Source organism: Cyprinus carpio, chromosome A8, assembly GCF_018340385.1.
Source record: "Cyprinus carpio isolate SPL01 chromosome A8, ASM1834038v1, whole genome shotgun sequence".
Classification (NCBI taxonomy): Eukaryota; Metazoa; Chordata; class Actinopteri; order Cypriniformes; family Cyprinidae; genus Cyprinus; species Cyprinus carpio.
Genome location: NC_056579.1, coordinates 14,099,544 through 14,125,842, shown reverse-complemented (window position 1 = coordinate 14,125,842; position 26,299 = coordinate 14,099,544). Strand labels below are relative to the sequence as shown.

Sequence of the window (26,299 nt, the reverse complement as noted above, 5' to 3'; positions counted from 1 at the left end):
TTGGAGTTAAAAAGGTTTTGAAAACTTTAATAAAGGTTCTACAGGGTCCAAAATTAACTTTTTGGCACACTACTGGTGGGTGAATTGAGAAACCGGCCAAAAATTTTTGGTACTCTTCATGAAGCTGTATTTTTAGCACCAATACAAAATTATTATTATTTTTTTTTTCACTCACGTGCCAGTTTCTCACATCTTCCACAAAAACATGATTTTGTCCACAATATTTTGATTATGGTGGCTTAATATGAATAACATTTCTACATACATCAAATATACTGTTCAAACGTTTGGGGACAGTATGTTTTTTGTTTTTTTTTTCAGATTATTTAGGGATTATTTTTATTCAGCAAGGATGCATTCAGTTGATTTGTTCGAAAGTGACTGTGCACACATTTACAATATTACAAAGGATTTATATTTCAAATAAATGTATAAAACAATCCTGAAAAAAATAAAATAAAATAAAATAAAATAAAAATATTAAGCAGCACAACAGATTTCAACCTTGAAAAAATTTAGTCATTAGACTAAAAAAGAAGAAATGTTACTAGAGCAGCAAATCAGCATGTTATAATGATTTCTGTAGGATCATGTGACAGTGGAACCTAAAATAATTGCTGCTAAAAATTAGGTTTTCCATCACAGCAATAAATTACATTTTAAAATATATTGAAGTTATTTAAAATTATAATATTTAAAAAATTACTGTTTATCACAATCTTAAATAAATGCAGCCTTGGTGAGCAAAACCAACTTCTTTCAAGACACGTAAAAAAAAAAAAATCTCCAAACATCTGAACTGTAATTTGTCACCAAATGGAGATCTGGAGAAACACAAGAAACTTTTGTTTTTAATAGAATGTTCTTATGTCCGAATTTTAATTGATCACTTACATCACTATGTTATAGTTCATAATGGAGTTACCGTGTTACCAAATTGTTCAATTAACTTGCCAAAACCATTTTTTTCACAATTTGAGTCTTGGTAAGTATTAATGTTGGACCCTGGATTTCTTTTAATAATATAATGCAAAACAAAATGTTGACATCGTCTCTAGCATTTCAGCAGAGCTGTACAATGTGATAGTGTTGCGAGTCAATCTCTCACCTAAATGCACCGTCAATCTAAAGTACTTATCGGAGCAGCATATACTATTTCTTCAAAAAAGCTTAAGTAGTGCAGACGACGGACTGGAATACAGATGATTACTTTAACTCCACAAAGGATAAGATGAGTCTCAGTGTGTGGATAAAGTTTGTTTGAGGTTTGAGATGAAAAACAGCCTTGAATGTAACTGAGTACAAGTGGGTCTGTAGGTACTTGCGGTCACTGAGGAACTGCACCAAGAGGTCACATCCATCTGAGGCATGTGTCAGTGTTTGGTGTGTGTGTGTGTGTGTTTTCAACCGTCCTGCTGAGCAAGAGCCTGCAGTTCGGCTGTGTGGAGCGAGTGCTGCAGGAAGATGTTCTTTCGGCTGTACATGTGTAAAGACAGAGGCCCACGGGGCGGTTGACCCAGACGGCCAGTAAAGGAGGACTGAAGCCTGGGAATAGGGCCTCGCTCGCTCCGTGGCCCCCGTTCACTGTCTGAGGACAGGCTGCGTGAGGGACTGTCTTTGCTGGGGAGGCTCACACTGCTGCCAGCCACGGCCCGAGGGATCTGAGATGGCCCCGGGTGCTCTGTCTTCCGGGGCCCGGGTACCTCAGACATGGACTGCCCACCTTCAGCTCTCCGTAGCGGCTCCCGCAATCCTCCTCCGCCATTGCTGCAAGCCCTCTCTTCACAAGGCTGACTGTGCTGGTCTGGAGCGGACATTCGTGCCGGCCTTCGCTCCCTTGTGAGGCTGCTGCTGGGAATGTTGCTGTTTTGGCCTGTGGATCGACTTGGACAGACTGCCTGTTGAAACAAAAGATGGGAAAGAGAGAGAAAATTAAGCCACTTAATTTGCTGACATTGTGACAAAGATTCTTTGGCAGTCTAGAACCTTTTCTAATTGTTTCCAGACCAACTGGAATTTTGCCTTTTTTAGGAAGAGGAGGCCAAAGGCACACATTGTGGGGAGGTGGCACAAGAAAAATCTGTGCTTAGGAGCTTGAGCCACCTGTTCATTTTGCACACAATACTGCCTCCTCACATAACCAGCCCTCTATTACTCACAATGCTGATTGAGTGCAGGGGAAATATTGTGCATGAAAAAGAAATTATCTGCAAAGAGCGACTGCTTGATTCATGCTGTAACTCAACATGTAACTCAGACTGAGCTGACAGCCAGAAAGTAATACTTGATGCTAATCGGCATTTCACAAAGTGAGGAAACCTAATTAAGTGCGATGTGGCTAATGTGGGAACTTCAGCTGTGACGTGAAATTGAATTTAAAATAGAGGCTGTCATTGAATTCGTACATTATGGGGAAGAATCTGTGTGCAGAGTTGAGAAACCTACATGCCAATGCAGGCGAGAAAGGAGACATGCCTTTCATGTGTGCTAAACTTATTTTATCATTTACTGTGTGAAATGTCTTTCATACTTTCATAAGCTCACAAACAATCCATTCTGCACGTCTTAGTTTAAACACAGCACAACCAAACCCAATATCTGGTTCAAACTGGTTTTTATAGCAACACTCAAACTACAAGCTTTGTGCTAAGATGACAGAATTATAGAACAACAGGACATTTTCCTTAATGTTCATTGGTAAGTATACTTTCAGTTATAAATCATATTGATTGATTTTTGTCTTATGCTGTATATTCATCTGAATATTTAATCATTTTATTTCCACTTTTGAAATATTATTTTGAAAATTGTGCCTTTTTATTTTTTGGGCTTAACATGAATGTTGTAATGTTTTTATAACTTATTACTATTACTTATAAATATTTATTATTGGTAGTAATTATTTATATGTATTATTGTAAATAAATAAATGAATAGTTATTGTGATCATATTTTCTTATCTAACTACTTGCTCATTTATAGTTCTTTGATTTTGTTGTATTATTGAGCACCACTTCAGATTTACAAATAAATGAATATTTTGTACAGTTCTGTTTATACATTCAGCCACTATACACTTAAAATATTCTGATCCTCTCATTTGTACCGAAAATAAAACATATACTCACACCTTTTCACATAACCTGTCATTTTAAGCATCCATCCGCTGGGCCTCTCTTTACAGATACCATGCTAAGCAGCAAGTGTTTGGGGACAACAACTTGGATTTGCAATGGCTCTGTCATCTCAAGTACTCGCTCTGTGGCATTCACAGCATACATGCCTCAAATGGTGCCAGAGAGAAGGAGAAGTTTTGTACCTGCACTGTAAAAAAGGCCAGAAATGCATGCACGCACACACACATAACACTACAGAGTCATCCGGTGGAAAAACAGCGACCAGATTAAATCAGACTGATTTAACGGTCCTAATCCATTTGGGTCTTTATTAGCTTGTGAAGAAGCTGGTCCTGTGCTAATGGCACACTTCTGTTAAAAGCCCTCTGGCTGATTATGCAGTAGGCTGGAAGTAGCAGGATTCAGCCTACTCATTTTCCACACTTCAGCACACCTACAAACACACACATACACGCTCACGCACACGTCTGCAACAAGCAACTGTTGCGAAGAGGCACACTGTCTAAGCCGCAGGCAATGGACAGTAATCCTTGTGTATTATGTATAGTACTGGACTGATAACTGAGAGCAGCGAACAGTTATCTGTATTACATGTTATGTATTACAGTACATAAAAAAAAAAAAACACTCAAGCAAGCACAGCTCACTTTCATATTCTCAGAAAAAGTAATATGTATGGGTAGGGAAAACAATTCCACGGCACTTCTCGTCAGAGTCTTGACAGACAAGAATGTATTTCTTTGTTGTTGTTGTTTTTGTCCCCCTCTGGAATCATGTAAAATAAATAGAAAATATGAATATCTTGCTTCACAGACGAAGATGTTTTCTTAAATAAACATAATAAAAAAAGGAACAGAAGTGTTTCAACTTTTTGTGTGGCGACACCGTATTTAGAAGAGCACACTCATCTATTCATCTTTCCAAATAAAACTTGCATAAACATATCGAAACGCACCTTTGTAATCACTCTCAATCAGACAACAACAAAGCGAGGGTAAACAATCACCGTCTCCCAGATGCTAGGCTCTATATTCAGCCAATGAGGGGCAGAGAAGCATGTAGTCTGTCTGCACTTCCTGAAACTTCATCCGTCTGAACCTAAGTTAAGATGATGAAAAGTGGCTTTCAGAAAGAGAGAGAGAGAAAGCGAGAGAGGATGAAGTGCCACAGTCTGAGGGTGCTTAAAGACAAATGGCTGTCCTCTTTGCCGGCGGCTGATTACAAACCGCCCCTGAATACATTTAATGGGCTCATGGGCTCCTACAACTGCCACACTGTCTCAGCGCCTCGTGCCATGCTTTGACATATGAGCTCTGTACGGATGTACAATAAATACATATTTTCATAATTTAAAACAAATTAGTTATTAAAGTCAGCGGAGCTGTCTACATGATCTAGTTTTGATTTGCAGTTTGTAGTAAAGAGTGTAAAATTGAAAAGTAGCAGTGTTAATATATTGGTTTCCAGGGTGAACGAATGTACAAATAAGCAAGGCAGATTCTTAATTGATATTAGACACAGAACGTCCATAAACATCAATCTGCATGTGCACACTAACATTTAAATGTTGGGGTTGGTAACACATTCAATTAAAAAAAAAAAAAAAAACAGCAGTCTAGGCTCACCAAGGCTGCATCTACTTCAGGCTTCATCTACTTTAGTAACACCATTGAAATATCATTAAATTATAAATGTTGTCTATATTAATATATTTTAAAATGTAATTTTTTATTGAATGTGGTAATATTTGTATTGAATTTTCAGCAGCCATTACTTCAGTGTCACATGATCATTCCAAAATAATTCTAACATGCTGATTTGGTGATTGAGAAAAATTTCTTATTAGTATCCATCATGAAAACAGCTGTGCTGCTAAATATTTTTGTGGAAACCACGACACTTTTTTTGATGAATGTAAATTTCCAAAGCATTTATTTAAAACACACGTTCTGTAATATCATAAATGTATTTACAGTTTTGAATCAATTTGAAATTTGAATATGAATAAATTTTAATGAATGTATGGATTTTAAAAAGGAAAACCATCTTAATGACCCAAACTTTTGAACAGTAGTGTATATGGGTTAACAATCAAAAATGTAAACTAAAAATTCCAGTGGATATTAAACTAATTATTATAAATAATATAATACAAAAATAGGAAAAATTTAAATTTATTGGTTAAAGATTACATTATTGGATATAATCCATTAATGTTATTATATGTTATTAAAATTATTGTTATAATTTTTCTTTTTTTTTGATTATTGCACAGGTGTGCCTTAGGCTGGCCACAATAAAAGGCCACTCTAAAATGTGCAGTTTTATCACACAGCACAATGCCACAGATGTTGCAAGTTTTGAGGGAGCGTGCAATTGGCATGCTGACTGCAGGAATGTCCCCCAGAGCTGTTGTCCGTGAATTGAATGTTCATTTCTCTACCATAAGCCGTCTCCAAAGGTGTTTCAGAGAATTTGGCAGTACATCCAACTGGCCCTTACAACCGCAGACCATGTGTAACCACACCAGCCCAGGACCTCCACATCCAGCATCTTCACCTCCAAGATCGTCTGAGACCAGCCATCCGGACACACTGCTTAACGGTTTGCTTAACCAAAGAATTTCTGCACAAAATGTCAGAAACCGTCTCAGGGAAGCTCATCTGCATGCTCGTCATCCTCATCGGAGTCTCGACCTGACTGCAGTTCGTCATCGTAACCGACTTGAGTCGGCAAATGCTCACATTCGATGGCGTCTGGCACTTTGGAGGGGTGTTCTCTTCACGGATGAATCTCGGTTTTCACTGTACAGGGCAGATGGCAGACAGCATGTATGGTGTCATGTGGGTGAGCGGTTTGCTGATGTCAACGTTGTGGATCAAGTGGCCCACGGTGGCGGTGGGGTTATGGTATGGGCAGGCTTATGTTATGGACAACAAACACAGGTGCATTTTATTGATGGCGTTTTGAATGCACAGAGATACTGTGACGAGATCCTGAGGCCCATTGTTGTGCCATTCATCAACGACCATCACCTCATGTTGCAGCATGATAATGAACAGCCCCATGTTGCAAGGATGTGTACACAATTCCTGGAAGCTGAAAACATCCAAGTTCTTGCATGCCCAGCATACTCACCGGACATGTCACCCATTGAGCATGTTTAGGGTGCTCTGGATCGGCGTATACGATAGTGTGTTCCAGTTCCTGCCAATATCCAGCAACTTCACACAGCCATTGAAGAGGAGTGGACCAACATTCCACAGGCCACAATCAACAACCTGATCAACTCTATGTGAAGGAGATGCGTTGCACTGCGTGAGGCAAATGGTGGTCACACCAGATACTTACTGGTTTTCGGACCCCCGACCCCCCCAATACAGTAAAACTGCACATTTTAGAGTGGCCTTTTATTGTGGCAAGCCTAAGGCACACCTGTGCAATAATCATGCTGTCTAATCAGCACCTTGATATGCCACACCTGTGAGGTGGATGGATTACCTTGTCAAAGGAGAAGTGCTCACTAACACAGATTTAGACAGATATGTGAACAATATTTGAGAGAAATAGCCCTTTTGTGTACATAGAAAAAGTCTTAGATCTTTGAGTTCAGCTCATAAAAAATGGGGATAAAAACAAGTGTTGCGTTTATAATTTTGTTCAGTGTATGTATGTGTGTGTATATATATATATATATATATACACACACACACATATGAAAAACTTTTTAAGTATTGACATAATAAAGGCTAAACAACCTTGTACAAAACCATGAAAGTTCATACAAAAAAATTGAAGACCTAAAGCTTAATAGCAATTAAGCATTACAGCAAAAAATACTGCAGATGAACAGCAGATGATCTGAATTGTGACTGCCCTAATAGTTATTGTTCAATTTGATAGATTTGTTATACAAGTGTTTTTGACAGGCCTTTTGCCAGCACATTAAAGCATAAGGCGCGCACAGCACGCTAAAAATCCCTCTGAGAAGTTGCGAATCCTTCCTCATCCCCCTGCCAAAAATAAATAAAACAAGAAAATCTAGATAATCTAGTTGAACTCACTAACTGACTAATCGTTCGGGAGACGATTAGCAGAGTGTCCTGACCAATCTATACAGCACTGCTCCTCTGTGGAGGAGTTAAGAGAAATAAATGTCAGCTTCAGAAAGAGACCGCACGTTTATGTGTTCTGAAACAGTGATCAATTGTGAACGACTGATTGTTATTTAAGAGCTGAAAAAAAGACTCCAGAAATATAAAAACAAAATGGATGGCAGCACAGAGAAAAAAACAGTAAAGATGTGAAGGAGAAACGAGAGGAGTTGAAAGAGAACGTAAGAGCAGGCGTGTGAGGGGGGGGTGGGCGGGTGCTCCGTTCACCGAGTTTCGTGCAAGTCTTGTTCCTAGATGATTTGGCATGATGGAGGCTGAATTTGATGTGTGGAGTAACCGAATTCACTTCAAAGGCTTTCTCCCCTATTGAGCCCCTCCAACAACTGTCAGCTTTAGGGAAGATAAGATTCTTTACAGACCTTGTCTTGTTCTCTCTGACAGCATAGGACCTGGATAAACAATAACGGGAAATAGATATCAAGATGTGGGGGAAAAAAATCCAAGTGAGAGTGAAAGAGATGAAGGGAGGAAAGAGACAAAAAAATTAATAAATTGAGCTTATATCAGATAAGGTGGCAGAAGTCTTCAAAAGCTGATGAGATTGTTCCAGCTGCCTGGGTGTCATCAGAAAGCCGCAGCTGCCTGTTTAAGGACCGTCAGCTCCATGAAGTAAGTTAGTGTGTGGCTTTCCACAACAACATGTGTCACACAACTTAAGTGTCAAGAGCTGACTTTGAATCAACATGACGAAACACACAAAGCAATGGAAGAAACCTACCAGTGCCTTATGCTTCAGTTGGTTCTTGTCAACTAGCTTCTCCACAATAAAACATTCACAGATTTGGAGTCCCCAAAAGCGATGGACAAAACGAATGCTTTTTGTAAGGTTTTCTGAGCCGAGTAGTCCATAAGCAACCAGGCATGATGCAGAATTTTCGCTCCATCTGTGGCGATGGTGGCGTGGAGGCTGAAAATAATTCACGATGCCAAGGGTCTGAGAGCACTCGGGCTGTATTGTTTTCTGTATCTCATCCACTGGCATCCATTTGCTCCGGTGTCACTCTTATGGCTGCTAATGCTGAGCTGGGCTGCGGACTCCAGATAAAATCGATGTGTTGACCTGTTCTGCTGTGGCCCGGTCCAAGACTTTAATGTCAGGTGTGAAAAGTATGAGGACACTCATCCTCGAGTCAAATAAGTCACCTGAGATGACATGGCAAAGGAAGTTGCATCACACTAACAGAACTTAATACAAAATTTGAGTCTAAGTGAGAAGAATCCACATAGAAAATTGAGAATTTCAATTAAAATATGCAGCAAAAACAATATTTGCATGACTACACTGCAAATTACAGAACAGTTATGGTTCCTCTAATTTGATTGGCAGAACAGTATTTCGAAAGTGCAGATGTCTAGTCCAAATAGCACTGGGACATTTCACTGTTTACATCATTCCCATTCACAGAGAGTGGAAGCAGAGTGGAGTATACCAACTAATTGGCCAATTTTGTCTGAAATGCAAATGATTCAGTAAACGCTTCATGTTTATAGAACTGTACATCAGTTTCAAATTCGCACACATCTAACCCAGAGTTGTGCACCAGAACTGAATTAAGAATGCCTTAAATGATAGCACTCTCATTTTTCAAAAATTCATTAAATGTAAAAACTTCAAATAAAAAAAAAAGAAAGAAAAAGAACAACAATCAAAAAAAACAACAATCTAAGAAAAAAGAACAAAAATCTGAAAAAAAAATCATGAAACAGAAAGGAACAAAAACCACTACAATCTGAGGAAGCAGTGTGGTTTAGCTTATGGCTTATAATTTTTTAACAGAGTTTTGTTTTAACCCCTATGGGAAAAAATTAATGGAAACAAATGGAACTGTCTGGAACAAAGGCCACTGAAAAGTGGACGGACACTGATTCTCTGTCTTCAGTCAATTCCTTTTAATGTCATTGCAATTCAACTTCCAGTAGGCCAATTCAGTACAAATTCACTCTCAAATTCCAAGCCAAACCACTGCTTTAGAATTTTGCCCAAACATGAGCAAATAACATTCATACTAAGTATTGAATATAAAAGTGTATTGAGGTATTGAATGCAACAGCTTGCTGGTGTGATACTGCTAAATTGAAAGTTTCACAACATCATCAAGCCTTTACTTCTCAAAGTGGAAGTTTTTCAAGTTTGCCAAAGGAGACTACTGTAATTATTTTTTAATGAGGCAATTGAAGTCTGAATATTTCATGAAGAAAGATCAATGTTCTCAGTACCATCTGTATTTACCAATGTTTGTTGGATGAGTGCTGTGCTTGGATACAGGATTGAATAAAAGCCTCTTGATGGCGAGCATTACTGGAGTGTGGGCTTGTGTTTTTCTCCCTTAAAACACCTGTGAAAACTGTCGTCTGACCCACTCCATTTCCCTGCGGCCCTCATCTCTTATCAGCAGTACACGGAGTGCTGGAGGGCTTGCCTACTTCACAGCACCTCGTTTCTCACACCAGTACATCCTGCATCCGCGTCAGACACACACTCATTCGCACTTTCTCTCTTTAAGGGCCTTAGGGCCATCACAAAGCCTACACTGACTGGACGAAAATGCATCTTTAAAATCCACCCTAAACTCAGACTCTCTGGTATTGTTTACTCTTCCTGTGGCAATTCTGAAGGAAGCTCTCCTTCCTGTTCAGCTGCAATGGTGGGAACATTTTTTCGAAAAGTTTTCAGATTTCATTGAGCAGTTTTAGTTATCATTATGGTACTCAATGAGCTCAAACAACTTGAGCCAAATTAGTTTAAGAATATTTTATTCAATTATTTTCATAAAAAAAAAAATTACTAAAATGACTAATACCAAAGAGCTGGTATAAAGTTTGCATTAAGCAATATAACATGTAATAGTGTTGTTGTTTTAAATATTAAGAAACGATATGAAGAGTTAATATTGACTGACTAATATATATATATATATATTTTTTCTGCCAATAAAAATGTTCCAATAAAGCCAAATCATCAAGCTTTTGCATAGTGCCAAATGTTCTATAATCAGCTCGGTATAGGAAAGCAAAGAGCATTTTGTCCTTCGCGGCTCTCCTGAGCAGAGCTGTCAGATGTCACTCACTGTCAGATGACTGTGAGTGAAGGGAAGGCTGGCCCTGTGTACGCCCGTCTCATATCTAACTCACCTTGAAGGCTCTACAGTAAGGGCCCCCGCCGCTGGCTACTCACACACACGTCAGTTCGTCTCAACACACAGCTCTTATTAATTACCACATTTGTACCTACTGACAGACCACTGAGAGGTGCAGGAGACTGAAAAAGAAATGAGGACAGGTGTCCCTCTTGCATGTGCATGTACTTTTTGTTGATTATATTATTCTATGTGGAGAAATATCTAACTACATATTGTAGCAACATTAACAATTAAAAGCGATTCTACTGAAAAAAAAAAGGGGGGGGGGGGTAAAAAACTGCAAAGTGCATTTAAGTATAGACACTAAAAAAATAATTCAAATTTAATTTAAACCTTCACTGACAGTGAAGAAAAGGGCAAATGTTTTTAATAGAAAGAAAATGTTAACAAAGTATGAAATAGAAAAAGGTAGAAAATACATTTTACTAGAAAGTATTATAAAGCCATTGTTATAATGGTTTAAAACTATAAACCAAATTCAACAACAGCCAGTAAAAAAAAAAAAAAAAAAAAAAAAAACTTCATATGAAAGAATAAATTCAAATTCATAAGCAATACAAACATGTAGGATAATGTCACATGAAACTACTAACCTAAGAAATAATATATGTATAATATTGTTTGTATTATTATTATTATTATTATTATTATTATTGCTTTGTAAAATCTATAAAAGCAGATGAGGCATTTTAAAATGTGACTACATTAAATTTCTGTACAGCATCTGAAAATGTAGTAATTAATTATATTGAATAATTCTAAATTTACAAAGGAAAAAAAATCTAAATTAATCACTGTCAACCTAGAGATTCACACCAGACTATTCAGTGTACAGTAAGAGAGTTTTTTTTAATGTGAAAGTGTGTGGGTGGCTTGTCTCATTGAAGACACTCCACGTTAAAAACAAAGACAATTTATTCTTATCAGATTTTCCTGTTCTGCATTTTAATTCTCTGTATTTGTCGGCAAAACATTGCAACTATGCACCTCGAGGCATTTGTGAATGTGTAGATTGCAAAGGACTTGTTCATTAATATTTATGCTTTAGCTATTTTCATTAATTCTGCAGTAAATTGTTGTATGAGATTCAGAAGGCTTTGGCCCTCATTATCTAAGAGCTGATGTATTCACAGCACACGGCAGAAGAACCCCAACGCTTATCTAGCAGGGTCCCATTGCATTAAGCTAGAGAGCAGGAAAGACCCTGGCCTACACAGAAGTGGTCCTTGTGGTGTATGAGTGCATCACGCCTCACTCTGAGCCTCTGATAGATCCAGGAGAGGCAACTCACACTGCACCTGCCCTACTTTGGTGTGACTAATGAACCTGGGGTGTCCTGAATCTGTCCACTGGCTGGAGGGGGAGGGGAAGAGAGGTGCAGAGCTGGTCTCTCAGCTGGCCATGGCCACTCACTCTCACTACAGAGTAGTGATGGATATGCAGTCTCATCTCTGGGCACAAAGCCAGGCCGAGCCTGGACACATGTGAACACACACGCACACACAGAGTCAGGTAACAGTCAGCAGGATGCTGCATCAATTAGCGACACTGAGCGGGGGGATGACCACGGATCTAACTATAGGAATGTGGCACACGGATGCCCTTCCCATCACAAGACTATTGTTACTGGAAGCGTGCCGACAGCTTCATTTCCCATGATGGCAATATGCAAAGTTGAACAAATCATGTTGCATGTAAGGAGAACATTCTTTTTGAATTTCAAATGATAGTCTTCATTTCGCTCACTCCCTCAGAGGCCCTCAGCTGGTTCTCAAGGACAGATTATGGACTGGGTCGTTGGGGCCTCTGACTGCCAGCGGGCTTCACGCTTAGATACGTGCAGAAACAAGCCACTACAGATGTAAAATTGAGATAGATAGACAAATGGCTCTCAAATGTGTGCTGGGAACTGTTGGCAGAATGTAAAATAAATGAAGAAATTAGAAATGTTCCTCACTCCACTACACCATTAACACCTTCTGAATACCCTGTTTAAGCTTTAATGTCTTATGCTGGTCATGGTACACTAAAGTAATTGCAACTTTATTTTGTCTATTTGTAATATTGTGCAATTTCATCTTTATTTTTCATATTTGCTATGTAATTGCTCATTATTTGGTCATTAGAGACGGATTCATAGGATGTCCATTTTCCACAAGTTGATGATTTTTAGGGTCTTCATGAAAAGTATGTAACATAATTTGGTTAAAATTTCTCATTAGTAGTGTAAAACACACCTTTTTTACCCTGTCAAAAACAGCTCTTTTCAGAGCACGCAGTTTTGTAGCATTTTCCTTTAAATGTTAATGAGCTCTGCTGACTCCGCCCCCACTCTTCTGAGCTGCTCTCTGAGGGACTGTTTACTTTAGCCGCATTCATCGTGAAACTTGCTAATTAGCACATTATTATGAAAGACGATTTGCAAAGGTTCATTAAAAAAACCTTACACTCACTTTTTCTGTTGGTGAAGCTGGATCACAAATGATTTGCACGAACAGAGACACATTTACGTAGATCGGGGGGGCATTCCCTTCAAAAACAAACGTAATCCACTGCGTCTTCAGTGGCTCAGATGTCGGGAGTTATGCTATGTTCATTATTACATCCAACAACAGAACACCTCAAACTAGGGCTGGGCGATATATCTAACGATATGATCATGCGCATCTAGTCAGTAAATCTGGTTCCTTGATTAGCGCTAAATCGCCATCACCTGCTTTCAAATGGAGCGGCATTTAACAGACAGAGCCGTAGATCACTGACAAGGTACGCAATATCGCGTTCATTATCCCAGATGAATCGCCTTCGATAATGAACGCGATATTGCGTACCTTGTCAGTGATCTACGGCTCTGTCTATTAAATGCCGCTCCATTTGAAAGCAGGTGATGGCGATTTAGCGCTAATCAAGGAACCAGATTTACTGACTAAATGCGCATGATCATATCGTTAGATATATCGCCCAGCCCTACCTCAAACTGATGACAGCTCACTCAGGGCGGGTCTAAGGTAAGACACCAGTCCAGTCTGTGCTGTGCTACTGTCAATGATGTCTCACAGACAGGCATCTGATATCAGCTCGATTTGAGAAAGGGGTAAAGATTTGAACAGATTTAAAAAAATAAAATAAAAAAAAAGCACTGGGTGGATTTTTATAATTTTAGGGTGGTTGTGTACACACACTGCCAGCTCACACTTGTCAAACAACTTGTAAAAGTGCATGTACTGTAAGCATCATATGACCCCTTTAAATTATGTCAAAATGTGATTACAAATGCAAAAAATAAATGCATAAAATGAATCCATTGTTAAAAAACATTAAAATATGATTAAAATACAAAAACAAAAAAACAAAAAACAAAAAATTTAATTTTTAAAAATATTTTAAAAAATATCAGTGGCCATTGTTTAGCATAGTGAGGTCCACATGTAATGGTGAATCGGTTATAAGGGCAATTTATAAATATATAATTCATTCTTTTTTTAATTGTTTGCATTTTTCATACATGTTAAATAAATACTTATTATGTGGTCATTATAGAAAGCTGTGATCAAAAATGCATCAATTTGCTTTAACAAACGAAAATCAATATATTATTGGCCATTGTTCAGCATAGTGTGGTCCAAATGAAATGCTGAACTAACTGAAAAGGAATCTTTGATTGAGAATAAAGCGGTGAGTGACAAATCAACATAATTGACTTTTCTGAATATTTCAGGCAGAAATATTCTTACAAAAAAATAATAATAATAAAAAAAAAATAGCAATTTAAAACCAATTTAAACCGGGGCCTCCAGTGAAGCTTGTGCTCTGGACCCAGACGGGACCTTGTATAATCCACCCTTGCCCGTTCTTTAGAGTAAATGTTCTGTCATTTTCAACAGTAAGCAGCAGAGGCATTCTGGGGCAAATAAGTTCCCCAGCAGCTCTCAACAGCTTCGCCCACTTCAACAAACCCAGTGTTTTGCAGTGATATACTGTGCTAATGATGTGCTTGAGGACAAAATACTGATGCAATAAAACTTCACACATTCATTTACCTTCTTCAAGCGTCTATAATGTGAACTTAATAAGCAACTCTCCGTGAAGACATAAATCCGAATCTCTGTTGTTATTTTTATTTATTTATTTTACTTGAAACATTATTAGAGGAAGAGTGTATCTAATATAGTCCAGATGAAAATATGCCCTGAGCAGTTGGAGAACGATGCTGGGAGGAAATTCACAAACATTTACGTTTCAGTGAGTGTTGAGATCTACTTCTTACATGCAGTGATTAAAGACAGTGTACGATGGTGCAGATATAAAACATCTGTCAACGTGTATCCCCTGACATAATCTCCCATGAACATACACCATTAAATGATGATCAAGAGTCTGATTTTCCATCTTCCATACTACTTATGCGTATTCTGTGATACTTCTTAATCTGTTTTTATCGCATATCTAACATAACTACCATGATATCTCCAGGATAAATGTATTTGCTTTACTTAGATATAGACCCTGACTACTTCAATTGCTTTTAAGTACTTTAGATTTGTCTTTTATGGGATATATCATGGCTCAGTTTCAAAATGTAGTAAGTAATCTCACTGGCTACGAAGGGGCCTGCTTCTAAGACAGCATCATAACTGAAATGGAACCTCAAAACTCACTGATATTAAACGACCTAAATAGGGTGTAACTCTGACTCTCTATTGATTTCAATATAGGCAATGTGAGATTGACATTGTCATACTCTCTACGACACATTAATATACCATTCAGTAGCAGTCAGTAAGATATTTTAAAATAAATTAAATCTTGTATTCAGCCAGGAAACATTATATTAATGCCCTATCAGGAAGATATATATATATATATAAAATAAAATAAAAATATATATATATATATATATATATATATATATATATATATATATATATATATATATATATTTTAATGTAATTTATTTCTGAGAGGGCATTATTATAATGTGTCCTTATATATATATATAAATAAATAAATTGTAATAAGTAAAATAATTATATATATATATATATATATATATATATATATATATATATATATATATAAAAAAAAATTTAAATAAAAAAAATTTAAATAAATAAGTAAAATAATTACTGCTTTTTTGTCCAGAGCACACCCATGATGCCTTAAAATGTTGCCTAATTATTCGATTTTGAAACAAGCCAGAATATATTCTGCCAAATATCTATTTTTAGCTATAAACAGATTTAGACAGGCTTGGGACCCCAAGTAAATTTAAATCTTACCTAATTTAATTTCTAATTAAATTTTTACTTTTGGCAAAATTGTTCTTTAATTCAATATTAGTGGTTACAGTAAAAAAAAAAAAAAAAAAAAAAAGATTTTAATTATTTAAATTAATATTTTTTAAATTACTAAGTCATTAACATTGATTATTCTAAACAGCTGCTGTAAAAAAGAAAAAAGAAAAAAAAAACCATCTGAATTGATTTAAAAGTTAAATACATTTATAGTTGAGCTCTCTGCACCATTTTTACAATATAATCTAAGCCAACTCAAAGGTAACTAGGCCAAGCATGAAGCCAAAGCAGAAAATGCTGCAAATCTTTTTCTCCAGCCTAAAGTGTTCAGAGCGCCTACAGATAAAGCATACTGCAATGGCCTGGACAGGCCAAGCAGGGTTCTCACAGAGACACACAATTCGGCCACAATTATAGTCCGCTTCAAGCCCTGGACTGCCCCAGTCTGTCTCTCTCTCTCTCTCTCTCATGCATATGAGATTCAGCCACGGAGCTTTTCTTTGCTCTAGTCTCAATGCAGTCTGCAGCCAAGAAAAATAATAGAGTGCTAATTAATTTCTAAATCCAGCCTATTCTCAGAGATGAACAAACCTAAGATCTCACTTTTGATGAATGTGCCGATTGCAGTGGTTTTCAATTACAATCCTCAAAAAAACCCATCATCAATGCATTGTCGTCAGTTAATCGGCCCATAAGTACTGTATGACAACTTTGTTCCACATTTCTGGTTTGAACTAATGAGTTCTTGATTTCCTGAGCTATAAATAACAGCAATTAATTGAATATTTAATAAGAAACAACAATAAATTTTATGTGTTTTCGTATTTTATTCCAACATTTCAATGTTACTGTGTAAATAAGCAGAAATAATCTACTTTAGACAAGTTTGTGAGGAAACAAACAGACTGGTTTCTGAGAACATCATGCAAAAGATTTGTTTAAAAAGGCCCATATGTAAATATGCACTATTGTAATGTAGGGGAGAGCGTAACTTCTACCAATTAGTTTTACTAATTGCAAATTAACTATGGAGTGAACAAACATCTATTATGTACACTGCCATTCAAAAGTTTGGGATCAGTAAGACTTTTATTACTTTTATTACTTAAAGAAGACTCTTATGCTCATCAAGGCTGCATTTATTTGATCAAAAATGCAGAAAAAAACTGTAACATTGTTTAAAACAACAGTGTTATATTTTAACATACTTAAAATATATTTATGCTGTGATCAAAGCTAAATTTTCAGCATCATTACTCCAGTCTTCAGTGTCACATAAGCTTTCAAAAATCATTCTAATAAGAATTTATTATCAATGTTAGAAACAATGTTTATCAATGTTTTTGCTGCTTAATATTGCTTTGGAACCTGTAATAACCTTTCTGGAATACTGTGTTGAATAAAAAGATAATTAAAAAACAGCATTTAATCAAAATGGAAATCTTTTCTAACAACATAAGTCTTTACTGTAATTTTTTTTTATCATTTTAACTAATCTTTGCTGAATAAAAGTATTAATTTCTTTCAAAAATAGAAAGAATAAAAATCTGCTGAGCCCAAACTTTTGAACTGTAGTGTATACAAAATTTCTATTTTAAGTAAATGCTGTTCTTTTTTAACTTTTTATTCATCAAAGAATCTTGAAAAAAGTATCACAGGTTCCAAAAAAATATGAAGCAGCAAAAACTTTTTTAACATCGATAATAAATCAGCATATTAGAATGATTACTGAAGGACCATGTGACACTGAAGACTGTAGTAATGATTCTGAAAATTCAGATTGGCATCACTGAAATAAATTATATTTTAAATTATATTAAAAAACGGAATACCATTATTTTAAATTGCAATAATATTTTATTCTTTTTTCTGCTTTTTTGATCCAATAAATGCATCCGCAAACCTGTATCAAAATGATTTTTGAAGAATCAGACACTAAAGAATGGGCTAATAGCTTCTGAAAATTCAGCTTTGCCATCAAAGGAATAAATCACAATTTTTAAAAATACCTTTTAATAGAAAACAGTTATTTTAAGTTCTACTAATATTTCTTTTTTTTTTTTTTTTTTTTACTGCATTTTAGCTCAAATATGTCACCTTGGTGAGCCTAAAAGACTCAAAAATGTTCAAAACCTTGTGATTCAACCCAAACTTTTGATATTTTACTATAAGGTTTGAGGCACACAGACAGATGAGTCACAAATGTTGAAACAAAACATGTTACAAGACACTGAGCTCTCCCCTGAATTTTTTTTAAAAGCACATCCGGGCACATGAACAAACTTCAGATTACGCAAATAATCCACCATCAAGGGGCACTCTGTCTTGAACTGCAATCAATGTCACTTTTGACATGTATAGGCCTATAGGCTCAAAATAAATAAATAAATAAATACACACATGCACAGAGAGAAAAACGGCATGTCCATATCAGCAGTGCTTCATACATGACTGCTCTCGCAAGATACTGGCAAGCATTAAGAGCAGTATGGAGTGAGCAGCAGGTCGTGTACTATAAATGGCAAAACTAGATTATGGTTGAAGACAGGAACCAAGCACCAACCTTAATCCTTTAAACCTGACATGTAAATGTACAGTTCCTTCCCAAGCTAATTAAAATTCATACGGAACAGAAATGTTGCGGTAGTAACAAGCAGCACCTCTCTGCATACAATCTAAACTGCAAAGGGATCATGGAAAAGCTCGGCTGCAAAGCTGGAGCAGAGCTGAGGGAAGCGGTTTGGAGATATCACAGCATAGTTAGGCTACAGATGGCTGCATGAGGTTTTAATAGGATCCATATGGAGACAGGTATCCAGCAAAGCCATTTGTTTAAAAATCGGAGATGCACACTACAACTCTGGCGAGAATGCACTTGGGTTTTCGATGGACTAGCAAGGGAAAGAGAGTGATGGAGCGGGTGGAAAGGCTTGTTTTGTTTTTTTCTTAAGGCTGAGTTAATATGGTCCAGGAAATTAGAAAGATGCAAGGGGATTAAAAACAAAAACATGGCTGCGTGATTTCGACCATAACCTCACTGATAAATAAATGAGCTACACTAGGGACCTACAAGGTGGTCTTGGCAATTTAAAAGTAATGATAAAACAGTGCACAAAATGCTGAACTCATAAATAAGCAGCATTATAAAGTTTTGTGCAAGGACTGCACAAGGAAAGAGACTAATAACTCAGTGTACCTGATTTGTTCCAAACGCATGTGACTGCACAAGCAATTTCAGGGATCATCAGTGAGCAACTATTCCACTTTACATGTCTTATGAAGGATAGTTCAGCCAAATATTACAATTCTATAAGTATTTACTCACCCTCATGTTGCTCAAAAGCCATATGCTGTTATTTTTTCCAGGAAAATATTGGTGTAATTTTTATTTTAGGGAGATCATTTCTATTAAGCTCACTTTTCAGCCAAAAGAGATAAGCTCTGTACATGACAAATGTCCCGGGCAAAAATGCTAATTTCACACTGCCCATCTCACGTTAGAGACTTAATCTAAAACAAACAACATGAAATCAATTACATCTATAGTTATCCTTGGAATGATTTATGCAAGGGATTTAATTTCCTTCCCTTGAAAAAGAAACTACTGAGAAACACTCAAACTAAAAAAAAGAAAAAAGAAAAAAAAATATCCAGTTTTACTACAGCAGCCTTGATGCTTCAATTGAGGGTTATTAAAAGAAATATCCCTGGTAAAAGACAATATCTATAATGGTGCGGAGAGTATAGAAACCCATCTGTCACTTGCTTAGTTTAAATTTAATGATAATATCCACTTTAATTCCTCCAATAGCAGCTGCCCAATAAACATAGAAGTGCTTGTGGGAAAGATTAATTATTTTTATTATTATAACTGATTTTTTTTTTTCTGCTACCAATCAAATGTTTGGACTCACCTAGCTGTTCTTTATTATTACTATTTCAGATAGTTTTAAATAATAATAATAATAAAAAAAAAAACATACAAGCACACACTGACAATATAAAATGTAAATAGAAATACATAAACAATATGGGCCTTTATAAGAAGTCAAATATAAAATTCTAATTCTAATTCAGAATATATGATCACACAGAAAAAGAAGCTGTTATCTAAGCTGACTGACACATTATATTTGATATAATGCTATCTGATACCATAAGACTCAACAAACGGGCATTCATACTTCACTTCTGTCCAAACTCTTTTAAATATTCATTATGCAAGCCCGCGAGTCACTTTTCTCCCTTTAAGTCAGCTATTACATCAGTGCCACAACCATATTTGTCATGCTTTCACTTGGGTTGACAAACTCTGTCAGTCATCTCCACTGAGGCAAATCTCAGAAATGTCGTACAACATAACTGCAAAATCGCAGCTTATCTTTTTGCTTCTCTTAGTACAGTACACAAACTTTTCTACCCAATATTTAACACCAAATGCCAAGTTTTGGAAATCATAAATGTAATTCCATTACATGTGCCCTTGAGCTTTGACAGCAGTAGTATCATAAAAGTCCAAAGATCGTAAAGTATTTTAAGCAGCACTAATTTCACCAGTTTGGTATTTTACCCGTGGAGACGGGGACATGCAGTGGATCAATACAGCCAAAATCTTGGCATCTTTCCTTAAACGACTTCCTGAATTTATGGAACAGGTCCCACATACAGTACCTTCAAGCAAACTTTACAATACATCTTTCCATCCAGTGACACTTCATATCTCACCAAAACAACACTGACAGCAGATTTTTGCACTTCACTGGTACCACAGAGCACATTACAGCATTAGCTCGATTGTATTACAGGGACCAAATGTTCATATTTTCTCCCACTACCATTAACAGCTAAAACCACACATTAGAGAAATGCAAAAGCAAAGCCGACAGGTCTGATTTTTCCTGCACCTACTGTGCACCCACTACATGATGTAGATATAGCAGGCAGAAATAAATATAGGTGTGATTTGCGGCTTATTGACTTTTTTTCCTGTAACAGCGTCAGAGGTTTGCTCTATAAATATGTATATGCAAGTCTCCCTTGATTTCACCCAAATCCCACACAAATCTGGGGTTTATATGACTGTCCGATGTCTCCTTCGGTGGATATTCGCATCCGCCGTTTTTCTATCTGTCATGTTTTACCGCAATGCTCAATGTGACGCTTACACTGCAGGTTTGTGATTTGCATTTTTAGTGACAATCTCAACAAAAGCGTCAGCTTCGTCACTGCAAAAGCAGTTCCCACAAAAACGCCACCTGATGTGAAAAAAAAGAAAAAGAATTTGAAGTGTGGATTCAAATAAAGCAAGCAATCAACATGTCCCCGACAGAGATGATTAGGACAGAACTGATAAGATTAGCACGCACCAATCACCGTTATTTCATATACAGCTCCATGGCAATTAAGACATTTGCGTGTGATTATTTGTTGATGAAATTTAAAAGCTCTGTGGTTTCCCTCAATTAGCCAAGGTGAGGATTGGTGGATAAAGCTGCCTGCTTTTGATTAGAGACAGAGCCGCTCTACACAGAAATAAACCCTACCTGCATTGTGCTGCCGGCGCGGGCTGCTTCTGTTTACTGCACCCATGGGAAGAGAAAGGGGAGAGGGGAGAACAAAACAACATGGAGACAGATGAACATGATGTGTACAAATGACAGAAAGGAAATTCAGTGAAGTGAAGAGAAAATCAAAAGCTTTACATGCTAACACAAAACAATGGCTTGTGGCGGTTTGCAGATACGATGCATTAGCACTTATGTAGGAATAAACACAAGATGAAAACATTACTGGGCTAAAAATTAGACCGTGATGGTAGACAGCGGGAGGGGGATGAGAGCAAAAAGGCTGGAATGGATATAATTCGGTCACGCTGTTTCTCAATGCATTTCATTTAAACATTGAACAAAATGTCAGGTACAAGAGGTCAACAAAAACAGGCTTGAGCAATTTTCAACAACCATGCAGTAATTCATGATAAGATATCTGCAACACTAAAAGGTATTGGGTTTTAGAATTAAATTATGATAATATGAAATGGCAAATATTTTAAAAGGGGGCTCCAACAGCACTAATCTGCACTAAACAAAATTGAATGCAATTTACAAATTTTCGCAGACCTAATTACATGCTACAGGGAGCAAATTATATTTAAATATATATGAGAGAGAGAGAGAACGAAGAGGCAGAGAGAAATAAAATTGATAATTCCTACATTTGTTCATCCTGTTATCTAGATTGGTTTACAGGTTAATAAAATAGTAATGAGCAATGCAGGAGTTTGGGAACGTGTATGAAAACGTGTTTCCGAGAGAACAGGAGTCTGACAGCAAGATGGAGAGGCTGGGAAGTGAGGCAGGAGATGCTAGAGAGGCCGTGGGTGGGTGATTATGTCACATTGTGGTGTGGATGGAGAGAGAGAAACTTAAGGGAAAATATCACTGCCAAGAATAAAAAGAACTTGAAACAACTGCAAAAATGGTAATCTGCCCCGAGCTTTAATAAAAGAATGCAGAGGTGAGGCTGGTCCATAAATTATTTCCCATCCCATCGCATGAAATCCAGATGAAGACGGTGTGAACCCTGCTACTTGAGTAAATTAATATATTCGTTGACTTCTGGAGTCGGTGGGCAATGGTAAGGCCCGTATTGCAGCACTGCAGGGCAGAACTGAGGGTCCTTCCTTAACCAATAATATATGCTGAACTCAACATGCGTGCACAAGAACTAATTGAGGGTGTAACTGATTCAGGGCTACAACCATTAAACCGATAAAGTCGGTTATAAACAATGAAAACAACTGCCGGTGAAGTTCACTGTCAACTGTTTGAGTATTTCTGCTGTGTGGTCAACCTCCATTAGGGATACCACTATAGTACCATTTCTAATAGACACAAACTCTTACATTTTATTGTTAAATTCTTATAATACCATCAGTCCTTTGCACATCTTAGCAGAAAGAGAGCGATCCAAGAAATCCAAAAATGAACTTTGTCATCATTTACTCACCCTTATGTAGCTTCAATCCTGCATGGCTTGCTTTGTTCTTTTGAACAAAAAAGCAGATAAATTAATGAATATCCCATTTTGCAAATTTATTGGCAGGACACTATGACTCCCTTTAATGTTTAAAAGACCAGATTGTTTCAGCAAAAAGTACATGCCGTTTGATGAAATTTTTACGTGCTACAGTCAGTTTCGATTCAATATAATTCACAACAATAATCCTCAAAGGGCAATTTTGGTGAAAAACAATCCAATATTGAAGCATTTTTATGGTAAAATAACATCCAAATGAATATTAAATTCATTTTCTTTTTATGAAGAAAAGAATGACATGAGGTTGAGTTAATGATGACAAAATGTTCATTTTGGGATGAACTATCCTTTTAAATGTTTTTGTCATCCTTAAATCACAAGAACTTTGAGTGCAATTATCAAAACAATATTCATTCCCAGACATCAAATTTAGGTTTCATAAATGAAATTTTCAATCAAATCAAGGTGTACAATTAAACACCCAGTGGTTGAGGTTTGTTAACTTCGGTCACCTGAGCTTTGCTGCTTTTAAACTGTGAATTGTGATCACAATAGTTGTAAGCTGCAGCCCTAAATACATCCTCAAATCAGCACACAATGGAGAGACTGCAAATCAGCCGTGTCATATTCATATGGCAAAGGGTTGGACATATAACAATATAACAGGGACTCATAAATATTCTGATGGGGATTCATGCAAAATCAAATCTGTTTCCCGGGCAGCCAGAGCTGAGGAATTTGACTTTTCTTTCTCTGACAGCTGAATAAATGGCATGGTAGGAGAGCAACTTCGATAAAAATAAATGTGCATTTCTGATCCCCATTACCACTGAATGTCACATTTATATAATTATTTATTAACTTCTTTATTGTGGTGCAGTGTTCCAGCCTCACTCGGCCATCTGTCCACAGTGAGGTGTTGCATGTGCATTCTATTATAGCAGCCCTGAAGGGGCCCAAATAGGGTGGACCTGCATTCACCTTCTGCTAATAGCAGAGAACACCCTGCAGGCAGTCTCCAGTCGGCCCTGTCCACAGGGACTCAGACCTTCTGTCAGGGTTTAGGATCACAGTTATTACCTTGACAAAGTTATCATGGACATGTTTACACAGGCCAGCGGAGCCTATACAAAAAACAAAAAACAAAAAAACAACCTAGAGGTCTGTGCTTTACAAAAAGCGTAAAGGACAGGAAAGGTGGCCTCTTTTCCACAGGATGCTAATGAGAACAAATTTGAGAATAAGAATGACACATGTAAAGCACATTATATAATTCAGACTTGCCTTGATGCCCTGATACCTCCAGATACCACTTAAATTTTTTGCGTTTGGGACACATCCACATCGCTCGTGAGCTCCAACTATTTCCTGCTGGTGAATGTTCTCATGCCACAGCAGCTCTCACACACACGCAATTCACCTGATGCTTCTTCAACAGAAAGCCCAGATGGAGAGCCATTCTAATGTATGGCATGTGTTGCTATCTCTCAATTAACCTCAGAAGAACTCTTAATCTATACATCCCTTTTGTGTTACACCTAATCTATTCTTTTTTTGGTTGACTCATCTCTTGCTCCCACACTTTCCCTTCCCCCATCTCTTTCTTTTTCACACAATCCCTCTGTGACTATGGATTCTCTTGAGCTGAGAATCAAGAAGTGGTTCCTACTCAGTGCATCTTTATATTACCAAAAAAAAATACAAGTGAAAAATTTTGGCATGAATAAATGACTCAAATCTATTATTTTTTAAATCGACTTTACAGTTACTGAATTAACATCTGACTCACCCACTGAACCACAATTGATTACTGTTGGTCATATTAAACTCTACTCAATTCAACATGCAAGAATAACTCACTTATGCTGTACTTAATGTTTATGAGACCTATTGGTTATCATTTAATCACCTTCATGATGTTCCAAACCTATATGGCTCTACCAAAACGAGATATTAGGAAGAACGATAGCCTCAGTTACCATTCACTGTATATTTTTTCAATCCAACTTTTATTGTGTAGTGGTTTGAACTGACCTGTGCCTTTTTTTTTTACTCTCTCTCTCTTTACTTGTGTTAGCTGCAGTTTCTCTTTTAGTATTATTAGTATGTAAATAAGAGATCTGATTAAATTTTGCTGTATTATACTGACAATTTATTTCTCAATAAATAAATAGTTTAAAATCATCCGTGCCACAAGGATCCGCTGTTTTCTTTCAAATCAAAGCTAAACACACGTAGAAACAGTGCATCCTTGTGGCGCGGATGACACAGAAGAGCATACACAGCATACGGTGATATGAAGAGACACAGAGGAGACTGTTGATAAAGGAATTGTTGAATAAAGTAGTTATTTTTGTTTTCTTCGCTTACAGAAAGTGTTCCCGTCACTTCATATAACACAGATTGCATGTCTGATTGCAGATGAAGTATTCTGACGACAACTTTCATACCTTTTATGGACCTTGACACTGTTATTTACTTGGCAGTCTATGGGACAGTCACAAGCCTGCCGGTTTTCATCCAAAATCTTAACCAGAACCAATAACTCCTATTCCTAGTATCCTCCTTCCTGCTGAATTCCCATTTCTCTACTATTCTCCCTGCAGGTGAGTTGAGTCTGTATACAACCGTGAGGCTGCAGCAACAGGATGTGACAAGCAACAAAGCCTCTCTGAGCCTGTGCATTCTTCTAAAGAATGAGATCTCATTAGTCTGTACAAAAACCTGTAGAGAATGAGAGGTGGGACCTCGGACCACCTGACTACATCCTGGCCTCTGTCCAGCTCACTTACCTCAATCTCATCCTGTGTGTAACGCCACAGAGTGGCACTTAATTATGAGCCGAATCGCGCTTCAAAGGCTCGCCTGCCTTCGCAGACACACAAACTCCCAGGGGTGTTTATCACTGAAAGGAAACTACTACGCATTGGTCTAGATACGACACACTTCAGATGCTGGTCTGGGTAATGGCTAATGTAAGCAAAAGCAAGCTGAACTCATAAATAAAAGAAACGAACAAACAAGGGAGGGGTTCTGGCAAAAACATAAAAGACCAAACTGTTAAGGGACAGTGTTCTGCTAATTAAACACTAACGCCAGAACAAAAGCATGAACGACTCATTCCATGGCCTGCAGATCTCACACAGCCCATGCTCGCTGGAACAGCGTCAGCCGTATCCCAGGAGTTCCTATTCCTGTTAACAAATAGGTCAATATTGCCTGGTAATGCAGAACAGATACTCTCTTCTCGTGCCATTTCTTTGCCTCTGTACGACAGACAATATTGTACACATCAATATAAACAGACAAAGAGGATCAAAGCGTCAGAGGCTAACTGCTTCTCTGCAGAAAGCTTCTCCACCTGAGTAAACACAGAGCTTTCATCTTTCCATTCCCATCGCCCTGGGCACATAGAATGTTGGGTACCGTTCATTCCAGCATCTAGGTGGATTAAAATGCTGCACACACAGTCCACGTATGCTCTGTGTGCTTCCTCAGCTGTTACTTTAAAGCTT

At 37.3% G+C, this 26,299-nt stretch overlaps 1 protein-coding gene across 1 annotated transcript; it reads right to left on the bottom strand.

Annotated features, from left to right (window-relative positions):
* LOC122145930 (serine-rich coiled-coil domain-containing protein 1-like) lies at positions 1–21,325 on the bottom strand. The gene is made up of 2 exons (XM_042762406.1): positions 21,290–21,325; positions 1–1,898 (listed from the first exon to the last, which is right to left on the bottom strand). The coding sequence occupies exons 1-2, from the start codon at positions 21,293–21,295 to the stop codon at positions 1,404–1,406; spliced, it is 501 nt and encodes a 166-aa protein (XP_042618340.1). The 5' UTR covers positions 21,296–21,325; the 3' UTR covers positions 1–1,403.
* Positions 21,326–26,299: the final 4,974 nt, after the last annotated feature.